The sequence below is a fragment of the Cetorhinus maximus genome, chromosome 24 (genome assembly GCF_964194155.1).
Source record: "Cetorhinus maximus chromosome 24, sCetMax3.hap1.1, whole genome shotgun sequence".
NCBI lineage: Eukaryota > Metazoa > Chordata > Chondrichthyes > Lamniformes > Cetorhinidae > Cetorhinus > Cetorhinus maximus.
This window is the reverse complement of record NC_135902.1, coordinates 22139806-22165398: the sequence shown is the minus strand read 5'-3', so window position 1 is coordinate 22165398 and position 25593 is coordinate 22139806. Positions and strand designations below refer to the sequence as shown.

The following is a 25593-nucleotide window of genomic DNA, read 5'->3' as shown; positions in this document are numbered from 1 at the left end:
ATCTGTGTCCTTTGGTTACTGACACTTTTACCAATGGGAATAATTGCTCCTTATTTACTTGATTTTGAACACCTCTCTTAAATCCCCTTTTAACCTTCTCTGCTCCAAGCAGAACAACTTCAGCTTTTCCAGTCTTTTCACATGCCTGAATTCTCTCATCCTTGGTACTATTCTAGTAAATTTCCTCAGCACCCTCTCCAAAACATTTTCTTCCTAAAATATGGTGCCCAGAATTGAACACAATAGTCCAACTGAGGCCTAACCAGCGATTTATAAAGCATTACTTTTTGTACTGTGTACCTCTATTACCACATTGTGTTTTTTTAACAACCTTATTAACTTGTTCTGGCAACCTCAAAGATTTGTGTATTTAAGCCCCAAGACCTTTTTGTTCTTGCACTCTCTTTAAAATTATATCATTTAGTTTATATTGTCTCTCCTCATTCTTGACTCCAAAGTTTATCATTTCACACTTCTCTGCATTAAACTGCATCTTCCATGTGTCTGCCCATTTCACCTGTATTCAAATCTTCCCACATTCTCTTCTTGCACCCCAGGTATTTCCCATCTCCACAATCAGCAGGTTGTAAACGGGTTGGTTTAACAGAATTAGGCTCCAACACAAAGAAACATAACAATTATCCTGCACTTTTGTTTCCTGCATGTGGACACATTGAGTTACTCACAATAATAGGGTTGACTTTTACTTGGCCCACCCACTGGAAACAGGGCAGTAGAGCAGTTATAATGAATTTATCATCCCAATCCTCGATCACCTGAATAGGGCAGGAAGTTCCTCACTGTGTGGCAATTGGGGTTCTACGTAGCAAGTTAGAGAGACTGCTGGGTAGAGTGTGTGATATGGAAACTGTGCTCATTTAAACTGGGCAGTGAAGATGAAGAGATCCCATAGAAGGTAAATAGCAAATCATTTTTGGGAGGTCAGGAGGAGCAGGACTGCATCTCTGGGCTCCCCAAGAATGATGCGGCCATTGTTGCCCCATGAACCCATAGCCACAAGGCTCACTTCCTCCCAGACTTGCCTGCTAGTTGGATCAACCCAATATTTTGCTGGCCTGGAAGTGGGTGAGCTGAAGCTGGCTGCCCGCTCACACTGCTCAGCTCCCGTGTGCACTGGTAATGGAGGCCAGGCACTTGAGATGGGCTCGGCCTCCCACCATCAGGACTGGACAGCGAACCCATGTGCTCTATCATTAGGATGTACTAACCTACCATAATCTAGTTACACATGATGTGTGTGAATAGCTGCCTTCATATGGCATCGTAAGAGTGCAGTAAATGTGTCACACCCAGCCTCACTCATTCCTGCTGCTATCTGTCAATGTCATGGGGTTCGATTTAATGAATGGCTCTGGCACTAAGCTCATGGTATTGAGGCATAACTTTGTAACATGCCACAGCACTGATTAAGTCATAGTGATACACAACACACTAACACTGAAACAGCAATGTACAATAATGGCCATTACATGTGGGGGAAATGGGCCAAAGTGGATGGTTTGTTCAGAGAGCCAACATAGGTTGGATGGGTAGAATGGCTTCTGTCTGTACAGTAACATTTTATGAATCTATTTTAGGGTTTGACCTTTCCATGAATGATGCTGACTTGGGTTCACACTGCAAAATCAACTGAGTGCCCATGACCTGAATGTGCTTGTTTGTATGTGCCATGCATATTTTATTACGTGCAAGATTAACATGTATATCTGATTAATGATGACGTGCAGAATGCTGAGGGTAGGGTGTTTGGCGATGGTAAGGCCATTGATCGTCAAGAGTGGGTTGTTAGATATTGTCTTGCTGGAGATGGTCATAATCTGGCACTTGTTTGGTACTTTACACTTAGCCAAGCCTGAATGCTCATGTGTTGGGTTGCAGATTTTGTTTCCAAGTCAGGATGGTGTGTGGCTTGGATGGGAACTTGCAGTTGGTGGTGTTCCCATACTGCTGCTGCCTTTGTCCTTCTAGCTGCTAGAGGTTGCGGGTTTGGATGGTGCTGTTGAAGAAGGTTTGGTGAGCTGCTGTAGGGCATGTGGTATATGGTACACACTGCTGGCACAGGATGCTGGTGGTAAATGGAGTTCCAATCAAGAGGACTGCTTTGTCCTGGTTGGTGTCAAGTTTCTTAAGTGTTGTTGGAGCTGCACTCATCCAGGCAATTGGAGAGTCTTCCATCACACTCCTGACTTGTCCTTTGTAGATGGCGGTCAGGCTTTGGAGAGTCACGAGGTGAGTTAATCAACACAGAATTTCCAGCCTCTGATTTGCTCTTGTAGGCACAATATTTATATGACTGGTCCAGTTCAGTTTCTCGTCAATGGTAACCAACAGGATGTTGGTTGATATGAGGATTTGGTGATAACGCAATTAAAAGTCAAGGGGGTTAGTTAGGCTCTCACTTGCTTGTGATGGTAATTGCCCTGGAACTTGTTTGGAATGAATGTTACTTGCAGCTTATCAGCCTAAATGTTGTCCAGGTTTTGCTGCATATAGGCATGGTCTACTTCAGCATCTGAGGAGTTGGAAATGGAACTGTGCGATCATCAATGAACATACCCACTTCTGACCTTATAATGAATTGGTGAATGCACTCTGCACTGAACCAGGGTTGATTCCCTGGTGTTGACTGTTGTTGTTGGGCTTGGAATGACCTGGGGTGGGGAATATTCTTATTTGGGGTGGGGAATGTTCTGTATTTGAGGTGTGGAATGTTTTGTATTTGGGGTGTGGAATGTTTTGTATTTGGGGTGTGGAATGTTTTGTATTTGGGGTGTGGAATGTTTTGTATTTGGGGTGTGGAATGTTTTGTATTTGGGGTATGGAATGTTTTGTATTTGGTGTGTGGAATGTTCTGTATTTGGGGTGTGGAATGTTCTAAATTTGGGGTGTGGAATGTTCTGTACTTGAGGTGTGGAATGTTCTGTATTTGGGGTGGGGAATGTTCTGTATTTGGGGTGGGGAATGTTCTGTACTTGAGGTGTGGAATGTTCTGTATTTGGGGTGGGGAATGTTCTGTATTTGGGGTGGGGAATGTTCTGTATTTGGGGTGTGGAATGTTCTGTATTAGGGGTGTGGAATGTCCTGTATTTGGGGTGTGGAATGTCCTGTATTTGGGGTGGGGAATGTTCTGTAATTGGGGTGTGGAATGTTCTGTACTTGAGGTGTGGAATGTTCTTATTTGGGGTGGGGAATGTTCTTATTTGGGGTGGGGAATGTTCTGTATTTGGGGTGTGGAATGTTCTGTATTTGGGGTGTGGAATGTTCTGTATTTGGGGTGTGGAATGTTCTGTACTTGAGGTGTGGAATGTTCTTATTTGGGGTGGGGAATGTCCTGTATTTGGGGTGTGGAATGTCCTGTATTAGGGGTGTGGAATGTCCTGTATTTGGGGTGTGGAATGTCCTGTATTTGGGGTGGGGAATGTTCTGTAATTGGGGTGTGGAATGTTCTATACTTGAGGTGTGGAATGTTCTTATTTGGGGTGGGGAATGTTCTTATTTGGGGTGGGGAATGTCCTGTATTTGGGGTGTGGAATGTTCTGTATTTGGGGTGGGGAATGTTCTGTATTTGGGGTGGGGAATGTTCTGTATTTGGGGTGTGGAATGTTCTGTACTTGAGGTGTGGAATGTTCTTATTTGGGGTGGGGAATGTCCTGTATTTGGGGTGTGGAATGTCCTGTATTAGGGGTGTGGAATGTCCTGTACTTGAGGTGTGGAATGTTCTGTATTTGGGGTGGGGAATGTTCTGTATTTGGGGTGTGGAATGTTCTGTACTTGAGGTGTGGAATGTTCTTATTTGGGGTGGGGAATGTCCTGTATTTGGGGTGTGGAATGTCCTGTATTAGGGGTGTGGAATGTCCTGTACTTGAGGTGTGGAATGTTCTTATTTGGGGTGGGGAATGTTCTTATTTGGGGTGGGGATTGTCCTGTATTTGGGGTGGGGAATGTTCTGTATTTGGGGTGTGGAATGTTCTGTACTTGAGGTGTGGAATGTTCTTATTTGGGGTGGGGAATGTCCTGTATTTGGGGTGTGGAATGTCCTGTATTAGGGGTGTGGAATGTCCTGTATTTGGGGTGTGGAATGTCCTGTATTTGGGGTGGGGAATGTTCTGTATTTGGGGTGTGGAATGTTCTGTACTTGAGGTGTGGAATGTTCTTATTTGGGGTGGGGAATGTCCTGTATTTGGGGTGTGGAATGTCCTGTATTAGGGGTGTGGAATGTCCTGTACTTGAGGTGTGGAATGTTCTTATTTGGGGTGGGGAATGTTCTTATTTGGGGTGGGGATTGTCCTGTATTTGGGGTGGGGAATGTTCTGTATTTGGGGTGTGGAATGTTCTGTACTTGAGGTGTGGAATGTTCTTATTTGGGGTGGGGAATGTCCTGTATTTGGGGTGTGGAATGTCCTGTATTAGGGGTGTGGAATGTCCTGTATTTGGGGTGTGGAATGTCCTGTATTTGGGGTGGGGAATGTTCTGTAATTGGGGTGTGGAATGTTCTATACTTGAGGTGTGGAATGTTCTTATTTGGGGTGGGGAATGTTCTTATTTGGGGTGGGGAATGTCCTGTATTTGGGGTGTGGAATGTTCTGTATTTGGGGTGGGGAATGTTCTGTATTTGGGGTGGGGAATGTTCTGTATTTGGGGTGTGGAATGTTCTGTACTTGAGGTGTGGAATGTTCTTATTTGGGGTGGGGAATGTCCTGTATTTGGGGTGTGGAATGTCCTGTATTAGGGGTGTGGAATGTCCTGTACTTGAGGTGTGGAATGTTCTGTATTTGGGGTGGGGAATGTTCTGTATTTGGGGTGTGGAATGTTCTGTACTTGAGGTGTGGAATGTTCTTATTTGGGGTGGGGAATGTCCTGTATTTGGGGTGTGGAATGTCCTGTATTAGGGGTGTGGAATGTCCTGTACTTGAGGTGTGGAATGTTCTTATTTGGGGTGGGGAATGTTCTTATTTGGGGTGGGGATTGTCCTGTATTTGGGGTGGGGAATGTTCTGTATTTGGGGTGTGGAATGTTCTGTACTTGAGGTGTGGAATGTTCTTATTTGGGGTGGGGAATGTCCTGTATTTGGGGTGTGGAATGTCCTGTATTAGGGGTGTGGAATGTCCTGTACTTGAGGTGTGGAATGTTCTTATTTGGGGTGGGGAATGTTCTTATTTGGGGTGGGGAATGTTCTGTATTTGGGGTGTGGAATGTTCTGTATTTGGGGTGGGGAATGTTCTTATTTGGGGTGGGGAATGTCCTGTATTTGGGGTGGGGAATGTCCTGTATTTGGGGTGTGGAATGTCCTGTACTTGAGGTGTGGAATGTTCTTATTTGGGGTGGGGAATGTTCTTATTTGGGGTGGGGAATGTCCTGTATTTGGGGTGGGGAATGTTCTGTATTTGGGGTGTGGAATGTTCTGTATTTGGGGTGGGGAATGTTCTTATTTGGGGTGGGGAATGTCCTGTATTTGGGGTGGGGAATGTCCTGTATTTGGGGTGTGGAATGTCCTGTATTTGGGGTGTGGAATGTCCTGTACTTGAGGTGTGGAATGTTCTTATTTGGGGTGGGGAATGTTCTTATTTGGGGTGGGGAATGTCCTGTATTTGGGGTGTGGAATGTCCTGTATTTGGGGTGTGGAATGTTCTGTATTTGGGGTGGGGAATGTTCTGTATTTGGGGTGGGGAATGTCCTGTATTTGGGGTGGGGAATGTTCTGTATTTGGGGTGTGGAATGTCCTGTATTTGGGGTGTGGAATGTCCTGTATTTGGGGTGTGGAATGTCCTGTATTTGGGGTGTGGAATGTCCTGTATTTGGGGTGTGGAATGTCCTGTATTTGGGGTGTGGAATGTCCTGTATTTGGGGTGTGGAATGTCCTGTATTTGGGGTGTGGAATGTCCTGTATTTGGGGTGTGGAATGTCCTGTATTTGGGGTGTGGAATGTTAAATATATGAACATACGAACTCGCAGCAGGAGTAGGCGACTCAGCTCCTTGAACCTGCTCTGCTGTTCAATAAGATCATGGCTGATCTGCTTGTAATCTCAACTCCATATTCCCGCCCACCTTTGATAACCCCTTGTTTATCAAGAATCTATCAGCTTCTGCCCTAAAAATATTCAGAGACTCTGCTTCCACTGCCTTTCAAGGAAGTGGCAAATTCCTTTGTAAGTTCCAAAGACTCATGACCCTCTGAGAGAAACATTTATGCTCATTTCTGTCTAAAATGGGCAGGCCCTTATTTTTGAACAGTGACCCCTAGTTCTAGATTCACCCACAAAAGCAAACATCCTTTCCACATCCACCCTGTCAAGGCCACTCAGGATCTTATATGTTCAATCAATCGAAATAGGAGCGTAAGAAGACCATTCGGCCCCTCGTGTCTGCTCCGCCGTTCAATAAGATCGTGGCTGATCAGTTTGTGTTTTGAATTCCACATTCCCATCTATCCCCGATAACTTTTGATTCCCTTGCCTAACAAGAATATATCTACTTCTGCCTTAAAAATATTCAGTGACACCACCAAAGTCGTGTGACCCTCTGAGAGAAAAAAATTCTCCTCATCTCTGTCCTATAAGGGCGACCCCTAATTTTAAAACAGTGCCCCTTAGTTCTGGACTCACCCACAGGAGGAAACATCCTTTCCACGTCCACCTTGTCAAGGCCTTTCAGGATCTTATATACTTCAATCAAGTCACCCCTCACTGTTCTAAACTCCAGTGGAAACAAGCCCAGCCTGTCCAACCTTTCCTCATAAGACAACCCACTCATTCCAGGTATCAATCTAGTAAACCTCCTCTGAACTGCCTCCAATGCATTTACATCCTTCCTTAAATAAGGAGACCAAAACTGCACACACTATCCGAGATGTGATCTCACCAATGCTCTCGTAATAAGGGATAACATTCTATTGGCCTTATTAATTACTTGCTGTGCCTGCATACTAACTTATTGTGACTCATGCACTAGAACACCTAGATATCTCTGCAACTCGGAATTCTGTAGCTGTTCTCCGTTTAAGTAATACTCTGCTTTTTATTATTCTTCCTGCCCGAGTGAACAACTTCACATTTTCCCACATTATACTCCATCTGCCAGATCCTTACCCACTCACTCAACCTACCTATATCTGCCTGCAATCTCCTCATGTCCTTTTCACAGAAACTTTCCTACCTATCTTTGTGTCATCTGCAAATTTAGCTACCACGCCTTTGCTCCCCTCATCTACACCATTAATATAAATAGTAAAAATTTGAAGCCTGAATACAGACCCCTGCGGGCAATCAAGTTGCCTCTTAATCTTCGAAACTCCAACAGATACGAGCCTAACTTGTCCAGCCTTTCCTCATAAGATAACCTGCACATTCCAGGTATTAGTCTGGTAAGCCTTCCCCGAACTGCTTCCAATGCATTTACATCCTTCCCTAAATAAGGAGACCAGTACTGTAAACAGTAATCCAGATGTGGTCTTACCAATTCCCTGCGTAACTGAAGCATAATCTTCCTACTTTTGTATTCAATTCCCCTTGCAATAAACAATAACATTCTATTAGCTTTCCTAATTATTTTCTGTATCTACATTCTAACCCTTTGCAATTCATGCACTAGGATGCCCAGATTCCTCAGCAACTCAGAGCTCTGCAATCTCTCACCATTTAGAAAAGATGCTTCTTTTTTATTCTTCCTGTCAAAATGGACAATTTCGCATTTTCACATTATACTCCATTTGCCCAGATCCTTGCCCACTCACTTAACCTACCTATATCCCTTTGTAGCTTCCTTGTGTCCTCTTCACAACTACTTTCCTACCTACCTTTGTATCATCGGCAAATTTAGCAACCATACCTTCGGTCCCTTCCTCCAAGTCATTTATATAAACTAAGAAGTTGAGGCCCTAGCACTGATCCCTGTGGCACACCACTCATTACATCCTGCCAACCAGAAGAAGACCCATTTATGCCCACTCTGTTTCCTGTTAGCCAGCCAATCTTCTATCTGTGCCAACATGTTATCCCCTACACCATGAACTTTTATTTTCCACAATAACCTCTGATTATCAAATGCCTTCTGAAGATCCAAGTGCAGTACATCCACCGGTTCCCCTTTATCCGCAACACATGTTACTTTTTCCATGAACTCTAATAAATTGGTTAAACATGATTTTCCTTCACAAAGCCATGTTGACTCTACCTGATTACCTTGAATTTTTCTAAGTGCCACGCTGTAATGACTTTAATAATAGCTTCTAACATTTTCCCTATGGCAGATGTTAACCTAACTGGCCTGTAGTTTCCTGCTTTCTGTCTCCCTCCCTTTTTGAAATAAGGAGTTACATTCACGATTTTCCAATCTAATGGAACCTTCCCTGAATCTAGGGCATTTTGGAAAATTAAAACCAACGCATCGACAATCTCGAAGATAAAAGCAAAATACTGCAGAAGCTGGAAATCTGAAATAAAAATAGAAGATGTTGGAAAAACTCAGGTCTGGCAGCATCTGTGGGGAGAGAAACAGAGTTAACGTTTCGAGTCCATATGACTCTTCAGAGCGGAAGAAGAGTCATACGGACTCGAAACATTAACTCTGTTTCTCTTTCCACAGATGCTGCCAGACCTGTTTTTCCAGCATTTTCTGTTTTTACATCAACAATCCCACTAGCCACTTCTTTTAAGGCCCTAGGATGAAGTCCACCAGGACCCACAGACTTGTCAGCCCGCAGCCCCATCAAAAAATAATCGAAAGATGATCAGGGACTGGGCTGGGAGCACCAGCTAAATTCTTAATGGACAAAGGAGGAGAATTTGCTAACGATGAATTCAGGAATATGTGTGAAAGTTTGAATATCGTAGCAATGCACACAGCAGCAGAAAGTCCTTTTAGCAACGGGATATGTAAGAGAAATCACGCACTGTTTGATGAAATGTTCTGAAAAATCTTAGCTGACCAACCGAATTATAAATAGACATCTGCTCTAGCGTGGACAAAAAACATGCTCCAGACGGTTGGGGCTACAGCCCTTATCAATTAGTTTATGGTAGGAATCCAAAGATATCTTCAATAATTTGGTAGCAGTCCCCAGCTTTGGAGGCGACTGCCTTTAGTTCAATTTTTGCAGAACATTTGAATGCAGGGAGGAGAGCATTTATTAAGGTGGAGGTTTCAGAAAAAATTAGCAGAGTTTTGAGATATTGAATCAAACAGTCAGAAATTAATTTTGTGCCTGGGGACATGTCATATTATAATAGAGAAGGGCTGAAAGAATAGAGAGGCCCCCGTGAAAAGTTATAGGCACTGATGACAAAATGATAATCTTGCAACTTGGTAATCAAACTGTTAAGAGTATATTCCATGTGGCTTACTGGCACAGATTACACTGACGGAACCTGAACAGAGGATGGAAACTAAAGATGCACCACGCACTTTGCACACACGTTTATGCCAGACCTGTACAAACAACAGATTGTGGCAGATAACTGACCAACTGACAGTAGACCTTGTCACAGTGAAAGTTGGACATAGGGTGGCATATATGCCAGAAAGGGCGAGTGAGTGGAGGGAAGCCACCATATAATAGGAAGGGCAGGAAAGGCCACAGGGAAGTACAAAAACTGGTTGAATGTACAAGACAAGGGACAGAATATCAGATCTACGGATTGGCATAAGGAAGTAAAAATGTGGAAAGCCAGGAAATGTAGCATTAGTTCATACAGTGGATAATGGTGGTCATAACCCAAGGAAAAGATAAAGAACTTGTGAAAGGAAATTTAGTTGCACGATGCACAGCTCAAGTAATAGTCGCCCAGATAGGGACAGGAGATCTAGTAGGGGGCATAATTTAACAAGAGCAAGGACCACACCTGAGCAGCGACACAAGAAGTAAGAGCCCCTATGATAGAGAAGCTCTAATGGCTACCAACAAGTTAGATAGTAAATTGGTAAAGGAGGCAAAAAAAAAAGAACTTGATAGTTGGAGAGAGTTTGGCGTTTACACAAAGTTGCCAAAGGGCAGCCAGTGTTGTCCCATAGATGGATATGTTCGGAGAAAGTACTTCCCAATGGTACGTTTAAACTAAGGCCAGACTTGTAGCTCGGGGTTTGATGAACAACTGGGCAACCAGGGAGTTAGACTTCTCAGTAGCAGGAAAAATAAGTTTGAGGATTTTCCTAGCACTCTTAGCAACATACTCATGGGAATGTAAATCCATTGACATCCAAGCACCGTTTTTGCAAGGGGAACAATTTCAAAAAGAAGTATTCTTAAAGCCTCCAAAAGAAGCTGGAGATATAGAGGGAAAATTATGGTGGCTGAACAAGTGGGTTTATGGGCTAAACGATGCATCCGGGTATGGTATTTTTCAGTTAGGTCTGTCCTACTAAAAGCTGGTTGTCTTCAGCTAAAAGCAGATCCAGCAATGTTTTATTATTGCTATGAAGGAAAACTAGCAGACATTTTCTTAATACATGTAAATAATTTTCTGTTAGCTGGGGAGTCGTGGGGGGTGGGATCTGTGACATTTGAGAAACCTGTGATAGATAAAATTATAAAGGAATTCAAAATTGGACATTGGGCTGGACATTAGGCAGACAAAGTTGGGAATAACCCTGGGTCAATAGTCTTACCTAGAGATTCCGATAATTCGGGCCAGATCCTCACAAAAGGAAGACTGTACAACTAAGGAAACTCTTTCGAGTTACCAACAGTCACAGATTGCAACTTCTTTCGAGTACAATCACAGTTCTTGGTTTTCCGGGAGTGGGACATGAACCCACAACCCTCTGATTCAAAGGCGAGGGTGCTACGAACTGAGCCACAGCTGACACCTCCTACAACCAAGGAAACTCTTTCGAGTTATCAACAGTCACAGATTGCAACTCTTCCGAGTACAATCACAGTTCTTGGTTTCCGGGAGTGGGACATGAACCCACAACCCTCTGATTCAAAGGCGAGGGTGCTATGAACTGAGCCACAGCTAACACCTCCCTACAACCAAGGAAACTCTTTCGAGTTACCAACAGTCACAGATTGCAACTTCTTTCGAGTACAATCACAGTTCTTGGTTTTCCAGGAGTGGGACATGAACCCACAACCCTCTGATTCAAAGGCGAGGGTGCTATGGACTGAGCCACAGCTGACACCTCCCTACAACCAAGGAAGAAGCAAATCAATTAAGAAACTTAATTGGGCAATTAAACTGGTTTGCACACAAACTATACTGGATACGTGCTATGCTGTATTAGAATTGAGCACCATGCTGAAATATGCCACTGTTGGGGAAATGCCAAAAGCAAATAAAATATTGAAGAAATTAAGTTTAGAAGAATGTACGCTCAGATTTCCAGACATGGGTGACCCAGAAGGGATGAAATTAGTCATTTTTAGTAACACTTCACACGCTCACCTTCCTGATGGTTATTTGAGTACAGCAGGATTCATTATATTTTTAGCAGGAAGAAATGACAAATGTTGTCAATTAGCCTAGGAATCGAAAAATAAAGAGCAGCTAAAAGGACCTTAGCTGCGGAGACACTCGCGCTGGTAGAAGCAACAGATATGGCTATGTATTTATCGAGTATTTTAAAGGCACTCCTATATAAGGGGCTACTGGGGAAAAACGTGCCCATAGAATGCTATATAGATAACCGTTCACTCTGGGACAATGTCCATTCGACAAAGAATGTCACAGAAAAGAGGTTGAGGATTGATCTCGCAAGTATAAAATAGATGTTGGAAAGGAAGGAAACTTCTAGAGAAACATGGGTCAATGGAAGTCACCAGTTGTCAGACAGTTTTGCAAAAAGAACTACTTGTCCAAAGAAATTGTTGGATATCCTCGAAGGGGTAGGCCTTGTATTATAATGCATTACGAGAACAAGAAAATTTTCATGTTGTAACCTTACTATTTTTTTTGTTTTCAAGATGGAGGGGGAGTATGGAGTATGTTAAAGATTGATCGTATAATAAGATAACATGTATTATCATTTTGTACATTTTCTTATGAATAGTTTTTGTTTGCATATCAATTTAATTTAAAGAAAAGAGGGGAATCTGTTAGTATCTAATAGGTTCTGTTGATGGATGTTAAATACCTCGTGGTTTAAGATAATCAGATTAACAGGTGTTTGGTATTGATTAGTTAATGATATTCAGATGTGTATATAAAGAAGAGTCAGCCAGCACTGGGTATGGGGATGGAGATGTAAACTCTGCAATAAACAGCCTCTACCAAAAGCATCCCAGGCTCAGTGTCTTCATCACAACCAGGCTTGGGAGTTTCTTTGGAATTTGGAATGTCTTGTATTTGGGGTGTGAAATGTCTGTAATTTCTGTGTACCTTTTTTCTTGTGTGGAGCACAACTTGAGTGGACTGATGCACAAAAATCTAGGCTGACTCTTCAGTGCAGTTGTGAGGGTGCACTGCACTATTGGAGGGTGCCATCTTTGGAATGAGACATTAAACTGAGCTCCCATCTACCCCCCTCATGTGCATGTAATAAGTCCCATGACAGTAATTCATAGAAGAGCTGGGGAGTTCTTATCCCTCAATCAACATAATTAAAATGGTTTATTTGATAATGATCACATTGCTGTTTGTAGGAGCTTGCTGTGTGCAAATTGGCTGCCATGTTTCTTATATTTCAACAGTCGCTACGCTTCAAAAAGTATTTCCTTAACTGTAAAGCGCTTAGGGATGTGGGTGTGATAGGTTCTATATGACTGCATTTTTTTGGATTGTCTGTCTATGTGACGTATTCATGTAGTGGGTGTGTGAACTGTCTGTGTATATGATGGTACAGTGAGTGTCTTTGTTCTTATTGTACTATCTATGCACATACTACCTCACATACTACCTCATAACCCCAGCTGACAGTGATCCTGTATATTCAATTTGACACTAGGTGATTTCACTGGTCCTTCACTGGGATACTTTAATCAGTAACACTCATTGACTCACTCCCTTTGTTTTTCAGGACAACCACCTGCTGTTGACAATCAAATTGCTGAGGTGTCCCTACCACAGGTTAAAGCCGTCATCAATGTGTCTCTTCCTGCAGATGTCAATAGCTTCCCCTTCAGTAAATTCATCAATCAGCACTTTCAGGTAGAGTAAGACTTAATACATGGAGAGGAAAATGGGGCAATAGGCACTCAAATCGTGTGGGGTCAGCTTCAGCTGGACTTCCACCCTTAGCCATCCTGTATTTATTATATCTCCTTATCTTTCTGAGGGTACCTCCATCCAAGTGCCCCCAAGGTCTCTGTGCTGCCTCAAAAGTGCCTACATTTTCTGATGGTACTACTGAGGTTCAGCAGTATCAGGAGTTCACCCGAGGATGGTGAGCCTGGATGCAGGCAATTAGAAAGCTGCATCCGGTAAAATCGGTCAGCCGGTCCCACTGTTGGCATGTCCAAGTTTGGGACTCCCATTTGGTCCCGATCCCAGGGTCCCAAAGCCCACTGTGAAATTCAGCCTGTCTGCCAGCTAGGTGTCAGAGCAGCAATATAGGGAATGTTTAAACGCAGCCTGGATAATATTGTAGGAGAGTTAGGGCAACAGAGGGATGGGCATTGATAGGAGATTTAGGCCCGGATTTTCGGTCCCAGATCGGATGCGCAGAGTTGGGACATTTCATGGCTCTGCAAAACCGATATGGGAAAAGGGGCCCGGAAGTTGGGATTTTCATTCTGGGGGCATGAGCTAAATTAGAATTTGGGCCTGCCACCCCTGGATTGGGCACCGAGGCTGCTGGGGACGAGCTGGATGGAAGGTCTGCCTCTGTGCACCGGCACTGTGTAAAAGATTGGAAAAAGAAACAACAAAACAAAACATCCCTCCAGCCCTCACCTTTCACCCCCCTCACCCCCACTTTTTCCAAATGCCCCATCCATGATAACCCATGCCACCTCATCCACCCTTATATCCTGCATGTCAACCTATGCCTGTGAAACCACACGAATGGCCCCTAATACCACCATGCCCCTCTACCCATCCCCACAGCCCCTCATACCCTCCGTGCCAACCCATGCCCTCCATCCATCTCCATGGCCCTTTAAGTTAGCATAGGAGTTATAGTACCAATTCATGTCCACACCCACCAACCTTTGCCCTTGCCCCATCCATGCCACCTCAAGCCCCTGTACCCATCCCCATACCCTGCATGCCAACCTAGGCTCCTGTACCCACCCCCCTCATACCCCCATGTCATCGTATGCCCCTCTACCCACCCCCATGGCCCTTCATAACTTTTATGCCTCTCCAAACAACCTCCATGGCCCTTTATAGCTCCTATGCCAACTTAGTACCAACTCATACCAACCCATGCCCCCAATCATCACCTTTTTCCCTTACTCCCTCCATGCCACCTCACCTAGTATCCACCATGGGCAAACCACAGGAGCCATGCTGACATAACATAAAGTTGTGTTTATTAATGGCATCACTATTTTAAAAAAAAATTTAATACATTGAAATTCCTTCAACCAATCTCTTAAGAATCACAGAATTTTAATGGCACAAGAGGAGGCCATTCAGCCTATCGTGTCTGCACCGGCTCTCTAACTGAGCATTATGACCCAGTGCCATTGCCCTGCCCTTTCCCTATACCCCTATGCATTGTTTCTATTCAAATAATCATCTAATGCTCTCTTGAATGCCTCGATTGAACCTGCCTCCACCACACTTCCAGGCAGTGCATTCCTGCCCTGAACCACTCATTGTGTGAAAAAGTTTTTTCTCAAGTCACATTTGCTTTTTTGCAAATCGCTTTAAAGCTGTGCCCTCTCGTTCTTGGTACTTTTACGAGCAGGAACAGCTTCTCCCAATCTACTCTGTCCAGCCCCGTCATGAATTTGAACATCTCTATCAAATATCCTCTTAGCCTCCTCCTCTCCAAAGAGAACAGTCCCAACCTCTGCAATCCATCCTCATAGCTGAAGTTTCTCATCCCTGAAACAAACATTTCTATTCTATAACCACTTGGAGCTGTCAGTCAAATTGCTCACTTAACAGCCACCCCACTGTGATAATGTTAGGTTGTAAAATTAGCCATGCAGCTAAATCCTATAATGATAACCCTCAGGTTTATCTCAACAGAGTGAAATAGCAGGCACTGATTTTTTTTTCAAATTCCACACTTTTAAAAAACCCAGCAAATTAAATCCCTTGACAGCTTTGACAGTTCTAATGAGTTTATGCACATTCAAGTCTGCTTTTAACAATCTCAAAGAGCACCTGAGCTCTCCCAAAGGGGTAGCTTAAATCTCCCAAAGGGCACCTGACTTCCCCCTAAGGTGTCCCAGGAGCATATTGACTGTATGGTCTGCAAAGAGGTACCTTACCTCTCAAAAAGGGTACCCTGCCTATCCAAACTAATGCTCAAGGTAGGTCAAGTCTCCACACTCGGGCTTCAGAGACCTACTTCACAAAATGCACGAGTGGAAGCAGATGTTGATTTATATGGACAGCTGCCTATATGAATTAAGGATGTGCAATTTAGAACTCACCCCCATTCCCCAACCCTCCCTGCCAACCCCCCCAAAAAAAGGTGGAGGCCAGGTTCAGGGGTGGGACTTCCGAATGCAGACCTTTGCTAGCATTTTCACGCAGATGGAGAGCCTCTCTGTCCGTGTGGAAATTCAGGCCTTAGGTCACTAGAGCGATATATTGTGTTGGTAAAGCTAGGGTACTGGAGGGAAGGTCTTCAATCAGAGACTTAGAACACTAGAAGAATTGGTGGTGATGATTGAGTTAGAATGCTAGAGGGATTGGCTTTTACTAGAGTTATGGTGCCAAACTAATGGACTTCAGTGGGAGAGCTTCCTGATATTGAGACCATATAAACCGAACAAACTGGCCACCGAGAAGGTCCAGTTAATAACAGACTCTCCCAATGACCAGTGTCTAGGGCTGTCACATCAGCAACCAATGAGTGACCCCAACACTGAGGAGAGCAGCAGCAAAGGAAAGAGAAGATATAAAAAAGAGAAAAGACAGTTTCAGCTTGCCAGTCTTCTTAGTTTTTAACTCTCTCTCTGAGGGAGGTGAGCGGTTCTGCAGTTTAAGGCGTTGGGAAGAAGTTGCTACAGTAAGAGACAGCAAGTCTTGATTACAATAGAGTGAGGATGCAGGGAGCAGGGATAGTGTTCAATAGAACGGAGTATTTGGAGCTCAGTAAGAGATGAAGGAAACATTTAACATAGCAACAACTATGATATTGATAAAACAGATTGTGATGAAAGGTTGTGACAGAGTTATAGGCTAGATATGGGCTTATAATGTCCATCAGATGATAAGCCATTTTATGAATAAATCTGTTAGAGACAGAATTAGAACAGTGTGTGCGTAATGTGGTTGCACTGTGTATAGTGAATATGTTGATTATTTTGAACTGTAATGTGTTGTGGGGAAGTTAGTTCATGAGTGAGTTAGAAGGTCATTTGGTCTACCTTGGCCTATCCACCTTGAAAAACTCAGCCTCCAACACAGAATCCAACATTCTCTTTAATGATTCCAGGTGTTTGTGCCTCCAATACTCTACTCAGGTTTTCATTCTCTCTATCTATCACTCCTGGGTCAAGAAATTCCTGATATCGTAAATCCTACGGAATTTGCTGAAACCACAGCTAAGGGATTAAGACTGATTGCTCTACAAAGAGCTGGCATGGACTCAGTGAGCTGAATCTGTGCCGTAATGACTACATGGTCTATTCCATTATCTACAATTCAATAAGATCCATAAAAGTGGTTGCAATATTCTGAATATGATAAGAGTATTGACTCATTAGACAATAAATGTTTCTCCTGTTTATAGGGCAAAAATCTGTGGAATGTTGAACACAGATTGGAAGTTGATGATCAGATCCTCCCCATGAGAAGCAAACATGTTACTAAGATATAATATTCAAACCCAAATATGGCAACCCAGTGCAACTAGGGTTACAGCAGTCTGAAAAAAATAGACTCCAGATGGATCCCAGCATAAAACTAACATGATCCTAGCACTGGATTAATAATTTCAGAAAAAAGAATGTAATGAATATTATGCTGTGCTGTAGAAAATGCTTCTCTAATGTTAGGGTTAAGGATTATTGTTGGGACAGCACAGACAGAGCTTTACGCTGCATCTAAGCTGTGCTGTACCTGCCCTGGGAGTGTTTGATGGGGCAGTGTTGAGGGAACTTTACACTGTATCGAACCTGTGATATTTACCCTGGCAATACAGAGTGAGATTGCCTCTGTATCTAACCTGTACTGAGAAAGAAACAGGAGGAAGAGAGAGAGAGAAAAAATACAAGTAGAAGAAGGGAACAGAATTGATGAGTTTAAAAATCAGAAGTAAAGGACAGTGAGAATGACAACAGTGTAAATCTACAGCTATTTTTCTTTGTAGATTGCTAGTACTAACATCCTGATTGAGTGGGGAATGAAAGCGTTTGATGACTTTTTGGTGATGCCCAGTCTAATAAAGTTTGCTGATCACTGCTGTACAGGGCCAGGATTCATCTGAGTGCCTTGATTCAGTTACAACTTTGTAACATGCTCTGTGGTGTTCACTACTCCAGAGGTGAATCCGCAGAAAAGGGGTGAAGAATGTTAGGTGCATGGAGAGATGGATAAATGGAAGATGGAAGGGCATGCATATTATGGTAGCTGGATTATGTTACTGAATTGATAATCCAGATATCTGGACTAATAATCTGGAGACATGATTTCAAATCCCATCAATTACTTAAATAAATAATTTGAATTAAATAAATCTGAAGTAAGAAAGCCTGACCTTGAAACTACCAGATTGTTGTAAAAACTCATCTGGTTCACTATTGTCCTTAGAGAAGAAACCTGCCATTCCTACTCAATCTGACCCTTATTTGTGACTCCAGACCCACAACAAATTGGTGACTTTGAACTTCACTCTAAAAGGCCTAGCAAGCCGCACAGTATATTCGAGAAAGCGGCTCACCACCATCACCTCTAGGCAAAATGGGACGGGCAATAAATGCTGGTCTTTCAAACTGCGCCCACATCCTGTGAATGAATTGAAAAAGAAAGGAATCTAGTATGATTGACATACAAAAAGAAAGGGGGAGGAGAGCCTTAGGCACATCAATGGTCCTCTCCATTGTACAACGCTATCTTATACACATCTTCATTGTCTGTCATGTTAATTCCTGAGGGAGGCAAAAACAGAATAGTCAAAACTCATTATTCTAAACTCCCCAAAGCCAGTAGAACCATTGTTAAACATCCCAACACTCCTCCCACACACACATCTCAATTTCTTTAGGAATAAAGATTATTTAGAAGTGGAAACAGTCCTCCCCCTGTTGTACCTGTCTCAAAGGGCCCGGGGGGCATTGTCCCTGCTTCAGATGTTATTCAACGGCCCTGCTATCAATAAATGAACAATCGCTGTCTTAAAATTCAAAACACCTCCGCCCAAGCTTTACTGCCTCCTAGTCAGGGCTATGTCATCTATTTCATATCTTTATCACCCTCTAAACTGCTTTCACCTCAAGTATGAGTCTCCGCTCCCATAACCTTGGGCTTGTAATTACTCCCTAAAATAGGGCCTATAGAACCATAAAGGTAAATTCATTAGTCACATACTCCCAGTTGGCAGTTGCACATAAGGAAGTACAGGGTGAAGATAGGAGCAGGAGCAGTTGACATTGTCTAGTCTAATCCTATTCCCCTGCTATAGACCACCCAGTAGGTGGAGAGATGTGGGAAAACGCAGACCGCAGGGCAACTCCTCATAAGTTCACTGTGTATTTCACAAACATGCTGCAGCTTCTGCACATCTGACCAGCAGCTAATAAAAGAAACTCTCTCTAGATCTTTGAGTACTAAACCCTGTACCAAGTATCGAATTGAACATACACCATCTAAACTGATTAATTTTGTTCCCTCTTGAGGCAGGTTCCTCAGTTACAGGTATTGAACGAACCCCTACAACAGCCCCTCACACACCTGCGGGGAGCAGAGAGACAAGCTGCTGTGGAACTATTCAAACTGGTAAGTATCAACTTTCACATTCTGCAACCAATTTGCTAAGCTCACCGCCTGTTTTGAACACACAAATTTCCCTCCTGTTTTCAAGGACCTCAACATTGTGGTAATTCTTTCAGGAGGAAATCAGAAATCTATCCCTTCCTCCTCTGGCCACAGGGCTTTGAACACTCCATCATCTCATTACTAAGAATCCTTGCCCCTACCTGGGGGGTTAATTTTCTTAAAATGTTAAACATGAGTAAACAGGTGAGCATGGCAGGTGGAAAATGACCTGTGATCACTCATCCCTCAGGCTGATTCAGAATTTGAAGTTGGCAAATGGAAATTACACCTTCAAGCTACTCATTAGAATCACACAATCACAGAATCTCAGTGCAGAAGACGCCCTTCAGCCCATCGAGTCTGCACTGACACGTGAGAAACACCTGACCTACCTACCTAATCCCATTTACCAGCACTTGGCCCATAGCCCTGAATGTTATGACGTGCCAAGTGCTCATCCAGGTAGTTGAAACACAGTCATAAAATGACATAACCTTGCACAGGTGGGACGAGGAACAGAAATTCAGGGTGGGAGTTAATAATATGATGGCGATCATTCCTCCTGAGAAACAAGACTGGATCGTTTTGCTGCAAGTTCCGGATTGCCTGGTATTGGAGACAATTTTGTGACCTGGGTTGGAAATTCATTGGGACACGGTAGGGATAAAGCATTAATGATCAGTTTGGCGGGATGTGCAGTGGAAAGTTACTAACGGACATAGATAGACGAAGTGAGTGGGCAAAACTGTGACAAATGGAGTTCAGTGTGGGAAAATGTGAAGTCATCCAAATTGGATCCAAGAAAGACAAATCAAAGTACTGTAAGTCCTTGCTTAACATTGACTCGTTTAACGTTGTTTCACTTTAACATTGTAAATAAGGTAATGTCAGTATATCCATTTAACACTGCCAGTTTTACTTTAACCTCATCTGCCAGAGCTTCCTCTTCTGTGTCCTGCCTGCTAACATGACTTTTCCTGCAGCGCTTCCACTCTTGCCCTCAGTCCTTCTGCCTCTCTCTCCCGCCCTTGCCAATTGCCCCTCAGCAACCCCCACCACCCCCCCACCTCCCACCTCCTACATCCTACCTCCTGGCCTCTGCCCTTACCTAAGTCCTCAGGGCCTGTTCTTCAGTGGCTGCTGACTTCTGTCTTCGTTCCTAAACTCGCACTAAGGCCTGGGCTCCATCTAGTGGTAGAAGTTGGTCAGTGCAGGTAGCTGCTAACTGCATTGACCGACTTCTGTTGTTGGACGGAACCTGGTCAATCTAAGCACTGTGTACTGAGGTGAGAACAGCTACTGTCATTTTTAAAAATAATTTGATTTGTATATTGTATTTTTTATAATTCAGGATGCATTTTATTTTACAAGTTATTTCAGCTAGGAATGCACAGTGCTGCACATGTACAGCGCAGTATTTCAACTTACATTGTTTTCTTCTGAGTGAGAGATGTCCAAAGGAACCTAACTCTGGCTTTAACATTGATTCCTCTGGGAACCCATGATTCAGTTAAAGTTGATTCAGTTAAAAACACGATTTTCAGGAACGCCAGCACAACTTTAAGTGAGGGCTTACTCGGTTCTGCGGAGGAGCAGAGAGATTTAGTGATCCAAGTACAGAAATCACGAAAAGCTACTGGAAAGGCTCAAAAAGTAATCAAAAAGGCGAATGGAACATTGTCCTTCATCTTAAGGGGCCTGGAGTGCAAAGAGGGAGGAAGTTATGCTTCAGTTGTACACAGCGTTGATCAGACCCCATCTAGAATATTGCCTTCAGCTCTGGACATTGCCTTTCAGGAAGGATATACTGGCCTTGGGGGGGTTGCAGCACAACAACGATACCAGGGCTTAAAGAATTAAATGGTGCCAGATTGCATAGACTAAGCTGGTATTCCCTCAAGTATTGAAAATTTAAGGGGTGATCCAATTACGCTCTTTACAGTGATCAAATGAGTTCTTAAGATTGATAGAGAGAAACTATTCCCTCTCATGGGGGAGTCCAAATAAGGGACCATAACCTTAAAATTAGGGCCAGGCTATTCAGGGGTGATGTTAGGAAGTAAAATATAACACAAAGGGTTGTGGAAATCTGAAATTCTCTCCCCCAAAAGGGTTATGAATACTGGGACCAATTGAAGTTTTCAGAATTGAGATTGATAGATTTTTGTTGGTTAGAGATGTCAAGGGATGTTGAGAAAAGGCAGGATATTGTTAGGAAAGAGATAGTTTAAGTAGGTTATATTGATATCTGTGGGTGTTAGGAATGAGCTTTAGCTTTAATGTTTAAGTTTGATTTGTATTTCTGTATCCGTGTGTTAAGAAGAGGTCAAGTTGAGTTTTAGTTTCACTTTAAAAGGTGCCTGCATTTCTAATGAGAGCTTTACGACTGTTGCAGCTAAGTTAAACAAACAGAAGTAGAAAAACTGGGCTGTTGCCTAGCAACAGGAGTCCTGAGAGGCAGGTCCCTCCCACAGACACACACAAGAAACTAGAAACAGCAGTTTGATTTGAAAGCTGTTTGAATTGAGTTGGTTATGAAGACAGCTGCCAAGCAGAAGCAACCTAGAAGGGGCAGAAAGCCAGTTCAAAGCTAAAGTTGGTTTTGGAAGTAGCTGCCAGGAAGAGACTGGAGCAAAGGGGACAGATACCAAGTCCAAAGCTAAAGAATAGTCCAAAAATCCAGGGGAGTGGAACAGAGAAAGACCCAAGCAGACCTTCTAGTCAAAGGAAGGACAGGATCTGGGAAAAGATACCAAGTCCAAAACTAAAGAAAAGTCCAAAAATCCAGGGGAGTGGAACAGAGAAAGACCCAAGCAGACCTTCTAGTCAAAGGAAGGACAGGATCTGTGGAAGTGAAAGTAAGGAGCAGAAAGGAAGGCTTCAAGCTTAAAGGAAACAGTTTTAAAGCAAGAGGCCAGAAGGTCCAAAGAGATGGCTGAAGGTCTGTAACTCTTTGCTAAGGGCATGTGAAGCAGTGGTGTACTGTTGACAGCTGATTTGGTGAGGGAGAGTGCATGGAGGAAAGCTTGAATACATGTGGTGACCCAGGGGAGAGGAACATCGGAAAGAGAGTTCAAAACCCTGGAGGTGAACCCTTGTGTAAGATGCCTAAGAGAAAGCATCGGTTTGGGAGACAATTCCAAAGCAAGTTCTTGGAGAGTGGAGATCAGAAAACCTCGTGTGAAAGACGGAGTTCAGTGAGACCGGTTGGCTCACAATGTGACAAGAGTCTGGGGATTGGGGGGTTGGTGCTGAGGAGAGGTCCATAGCATCCATTTGGGGTGGCATCTGTCATTTGGTTTCAGAGTGTGGTACACTTGACCAAAGGTCACCTATTGGTTTACATGGACTGTGTACTTACTCACTGTGGACATTCGGGTATAAGATAGCTTTTATAACTGGTGTTATCCTTACAGATCTGTATATATCTGTAAAGGTATGGTTGTGGGTGAAGGGGTATTGTAATATAGTCCATCTTTGCTTGTTTAATAAATATTTTATGTTTTTGTTAAAAGTTCATTAGCTGACTCCTGTGACTCTGTTCAGAAGCCCCTCTCCACGCATCTAAACAAACAAATCAACATTAGGATCTATCAAGCTGGGTTCCACCCTGATCAGGCTTGTCCAGTGGTAACCTCAGCTGGGGATCGTAACAATATGTCAACTTCAAATGTCAATCAGTGTCTAGTTACGGGCTCTGTATTGTCTTGTTCTGTCTGTAATAAGTTTGTGGTGTTGTTCTAACAGTCTCACTTCCACTGTTTATAACGATCTGGCTTTGTAAGCTCCAAGTGTTGCCCTGTTTTCCTGTGATATTGTTGCTCCAGCTTTTCTGTAACGGTGCAGTGCTGTCTCTGTCTGCAACCATCTGACAGTGGTGTGATGATCCAACGCTGTAATATCCAGACTCTGTATTAAGTCTGCTAACAGCAGTCTGATCTGCCTATGGTTCATCTCTGTCCGCAGCTTTCTGAATTTGTAATGGTCCCACTCTGCCTGTCTGTCATGGTCTGACTGTGCCTGTGAGGGCCTTGCTCTGTCTGACTGTAGTAGACTGACCCTGTTTATAATAGTGTTGCTCCGCGCTGTAACAGCCAGAACCTGAGTGTTGCTGTCTCTCCAATGCCCCCACGCTGTGTGCGGTTCCTAAGCTTCCCCTTTTTTTTGTTAGATTCTGCGGTTTCTACAAGATGAGTCGCTCCAAGGCAGGAAGGAGATCATCCTTGGGAATTTTATTGCACAGAAGGGAATATCAAATCCCACACTCCGGAGTGAGATCTTTTGCCAGGTGATGAACCAGATCTGGAAGAACCCAGACATGGAAGAATGGCAGCGAGCTTGCCTGTTAATGGCCACCTGCCTGAGCTGCTTACGGCCCTCGCCTGAGCTCGAGAAGCCTCTACTCAAGTGAGCAAATCTTACAAACTTGTTTAGAATGGAAAGGGGCACCAAAGACTGTCATGGAATAAGAACCAGAAAAGTGATTTTTCATCTCTGCTATCTATATTTCAGTGATTGAATAATATGACTCACCCGCAACCTCTGGCCAGTATAGTCATGAGGTAGGATTGAGCGAGGATTAAGTTTTAAAGTAAAAAAGAAAACATTGTATTTACCCCCATTGAAACAGGGCATTTGGCTCAATTGTTCCATGCTCCACACAAGCTTCCTCACACCCCATTTCATCTCACCCTAGCATCCTTTTATTCCTTTCTCCCTCAGATATTTATCCAGCTTCCCCTTACAATGTTCCTGGTAGCTCCATGTGTAAATAGAGCATCTGATATATTCAATCACACAGAGCAGCAAGATCCCATGGTCAATTGCAGGTCTATGCTGGCTCAGCTGATCCCAGTAGAGTGACAGTAGGGACTCTGCAGGTCAGTACCCCGGAAGGAAAACCTCTAATTTCCCATCACTATGCAATGAACCCTGTGGATAAAGGATCTTTGGAGGCAAGGTGAGGTGAGGCCTTCCTTTTACTCTGTGTCTCGCCTGTACTGTTTCTGCCTGGGAAACTTTGAAATTACTCAAATGGAAAATGTTTTGTTCGCCATTATTAATGTCCCTTAAATTCACAAGAAAAGGGTAATGGTTCCCTAAATGTGCATGGGGTTTGCAGTAACACTGACTTTATGAATGATACACAAGGTACAATGGCTAACCCTGCCCCTATACTCTCACAGGTACGTGTCTGACCATGCCATGGAAGAATATAGGGCCTTGTGTCAACATAAAGCCCTAGGTGCCATGCAACAGAACCATTGCAGGACCTTCCCTCCAACCCAGCTGGAATGGACAGCCAATCGCAGGCGAGGACAGATGGTGCTTGACATTCACCTGCTTAATGGTATTTACTTGAGTAGAGTCACGTCATTGATATAGTTCATTTGTAAAAATAGTGATAATCTGCAATCTCTGTCATACCTCTATACAAATCTCCTCTTTATGATACCTATCCTTGAGTATTTCTAGAATCCCTCCCCATTCAGCGCTGAGTAAGCGCTGCATTGCTGGAGTTGACATGCTTTGGATAAGATGTTGAACCAGTATCCCGTCTGCCTATCCTGGTGGCTCAGGTGGATGCTGAAGATCCCATGGCCCTATTCTAGAATGTGCACAGAATTCTCCTAACCAAAATTCCTCATTAGCAAACAGCACCAAAAATACAGATTCACTGGTCATTGACCTCATTGCCACTTGTTAGATCTCACTGTATGAAAAGTGGTTGCTGAAATTGCCTAAACAGCAACAGGAACTTCACTTCAAAGTAATTAATTTGTGTGAAACATTTTTTGGATTCTCTATGAAGTAGTACTGTAGTATATAAATGTAAACTCTCTCTATAGACAATGCAATGGAATGGAAATCATTGATAATGAGAAATATTGTATCCAAGTGCATTTCCTGTCCACAAAACCTTAGGCCCTGTTGTCATATTTTATTTGCACTTCCATATTTACTTGTCTATAATAAGTTTATATGCCCTCATGTATAATGGTAAATCTCTGTGTAAACTTGTCATGCTGTGTTCACACACTCCTACCAGTGGTGGCAGTGTTTTCCTGATTTATCTTATTAAAACCCCTCAAATGTCAATATCTCTAACTGAATTCCCCTTTTTTTGTCTGAATGAAATCACCCCCAGTTTTTAGTGCTCTTAGTTCATAACTAAACCTTTTTGTACCTGTTATCATTTCAATGAGTCTCTTCTGAACCTTCCCCATGGCCTTGATGTCCTTCTTAAAGAGAGACGCCCAAAACTGGACTTAATATTTCAATTGTAGTCTAACCAATAATTTGTACAGGGTTTTGTATTCAATGTATGCCACACTTATAAAACCTAGCATTCCATTTGATTTTTATCAGCTTTCTCAATTCTACCTTTTGAATGGCTGTGCTTTAGGATGTGGAAGCTGCTATAGAAATGCTAATTCTTTCGCACAGCTCCACACACACATGGAACACCAACCCACCTTCTGCAAAATAGACAAATTAGTCTGAACCCACCCAATATACGCCTGCCAGTCCCCATTCTA

The 25593-nt window shown here is 43.2% G+C and overlaps 1 protein-coding gene across 1 annotated transcript in view; it reads left to right on the top strand.

Annotated features, from left to right (window-relative positions):
* myo15b (myosin XVB) overlaps positions 1-25593 on the top strand; it is a 461255-nt gene that overhangs the window by 254832 nt on the left and 180830 nt on the right. The window contains exons 28-31 of the mRNA XM_078529125.1: positions 12972-13102; positions 18920-19015; positions 23226-23461; positions 24241-24404. Of these exons, the coding sequence (XP_078385251.1) occupies positions 12972-13102; positions 18920-19015; positions 23226-23461; positions 24241-24404 (627 nt within the window). The remainder of the gene's footprint in view (positions 1-12971; positions 13103-18919; positions 19016-23225; positions 23462-24240; positions 24405-25593) is intronic.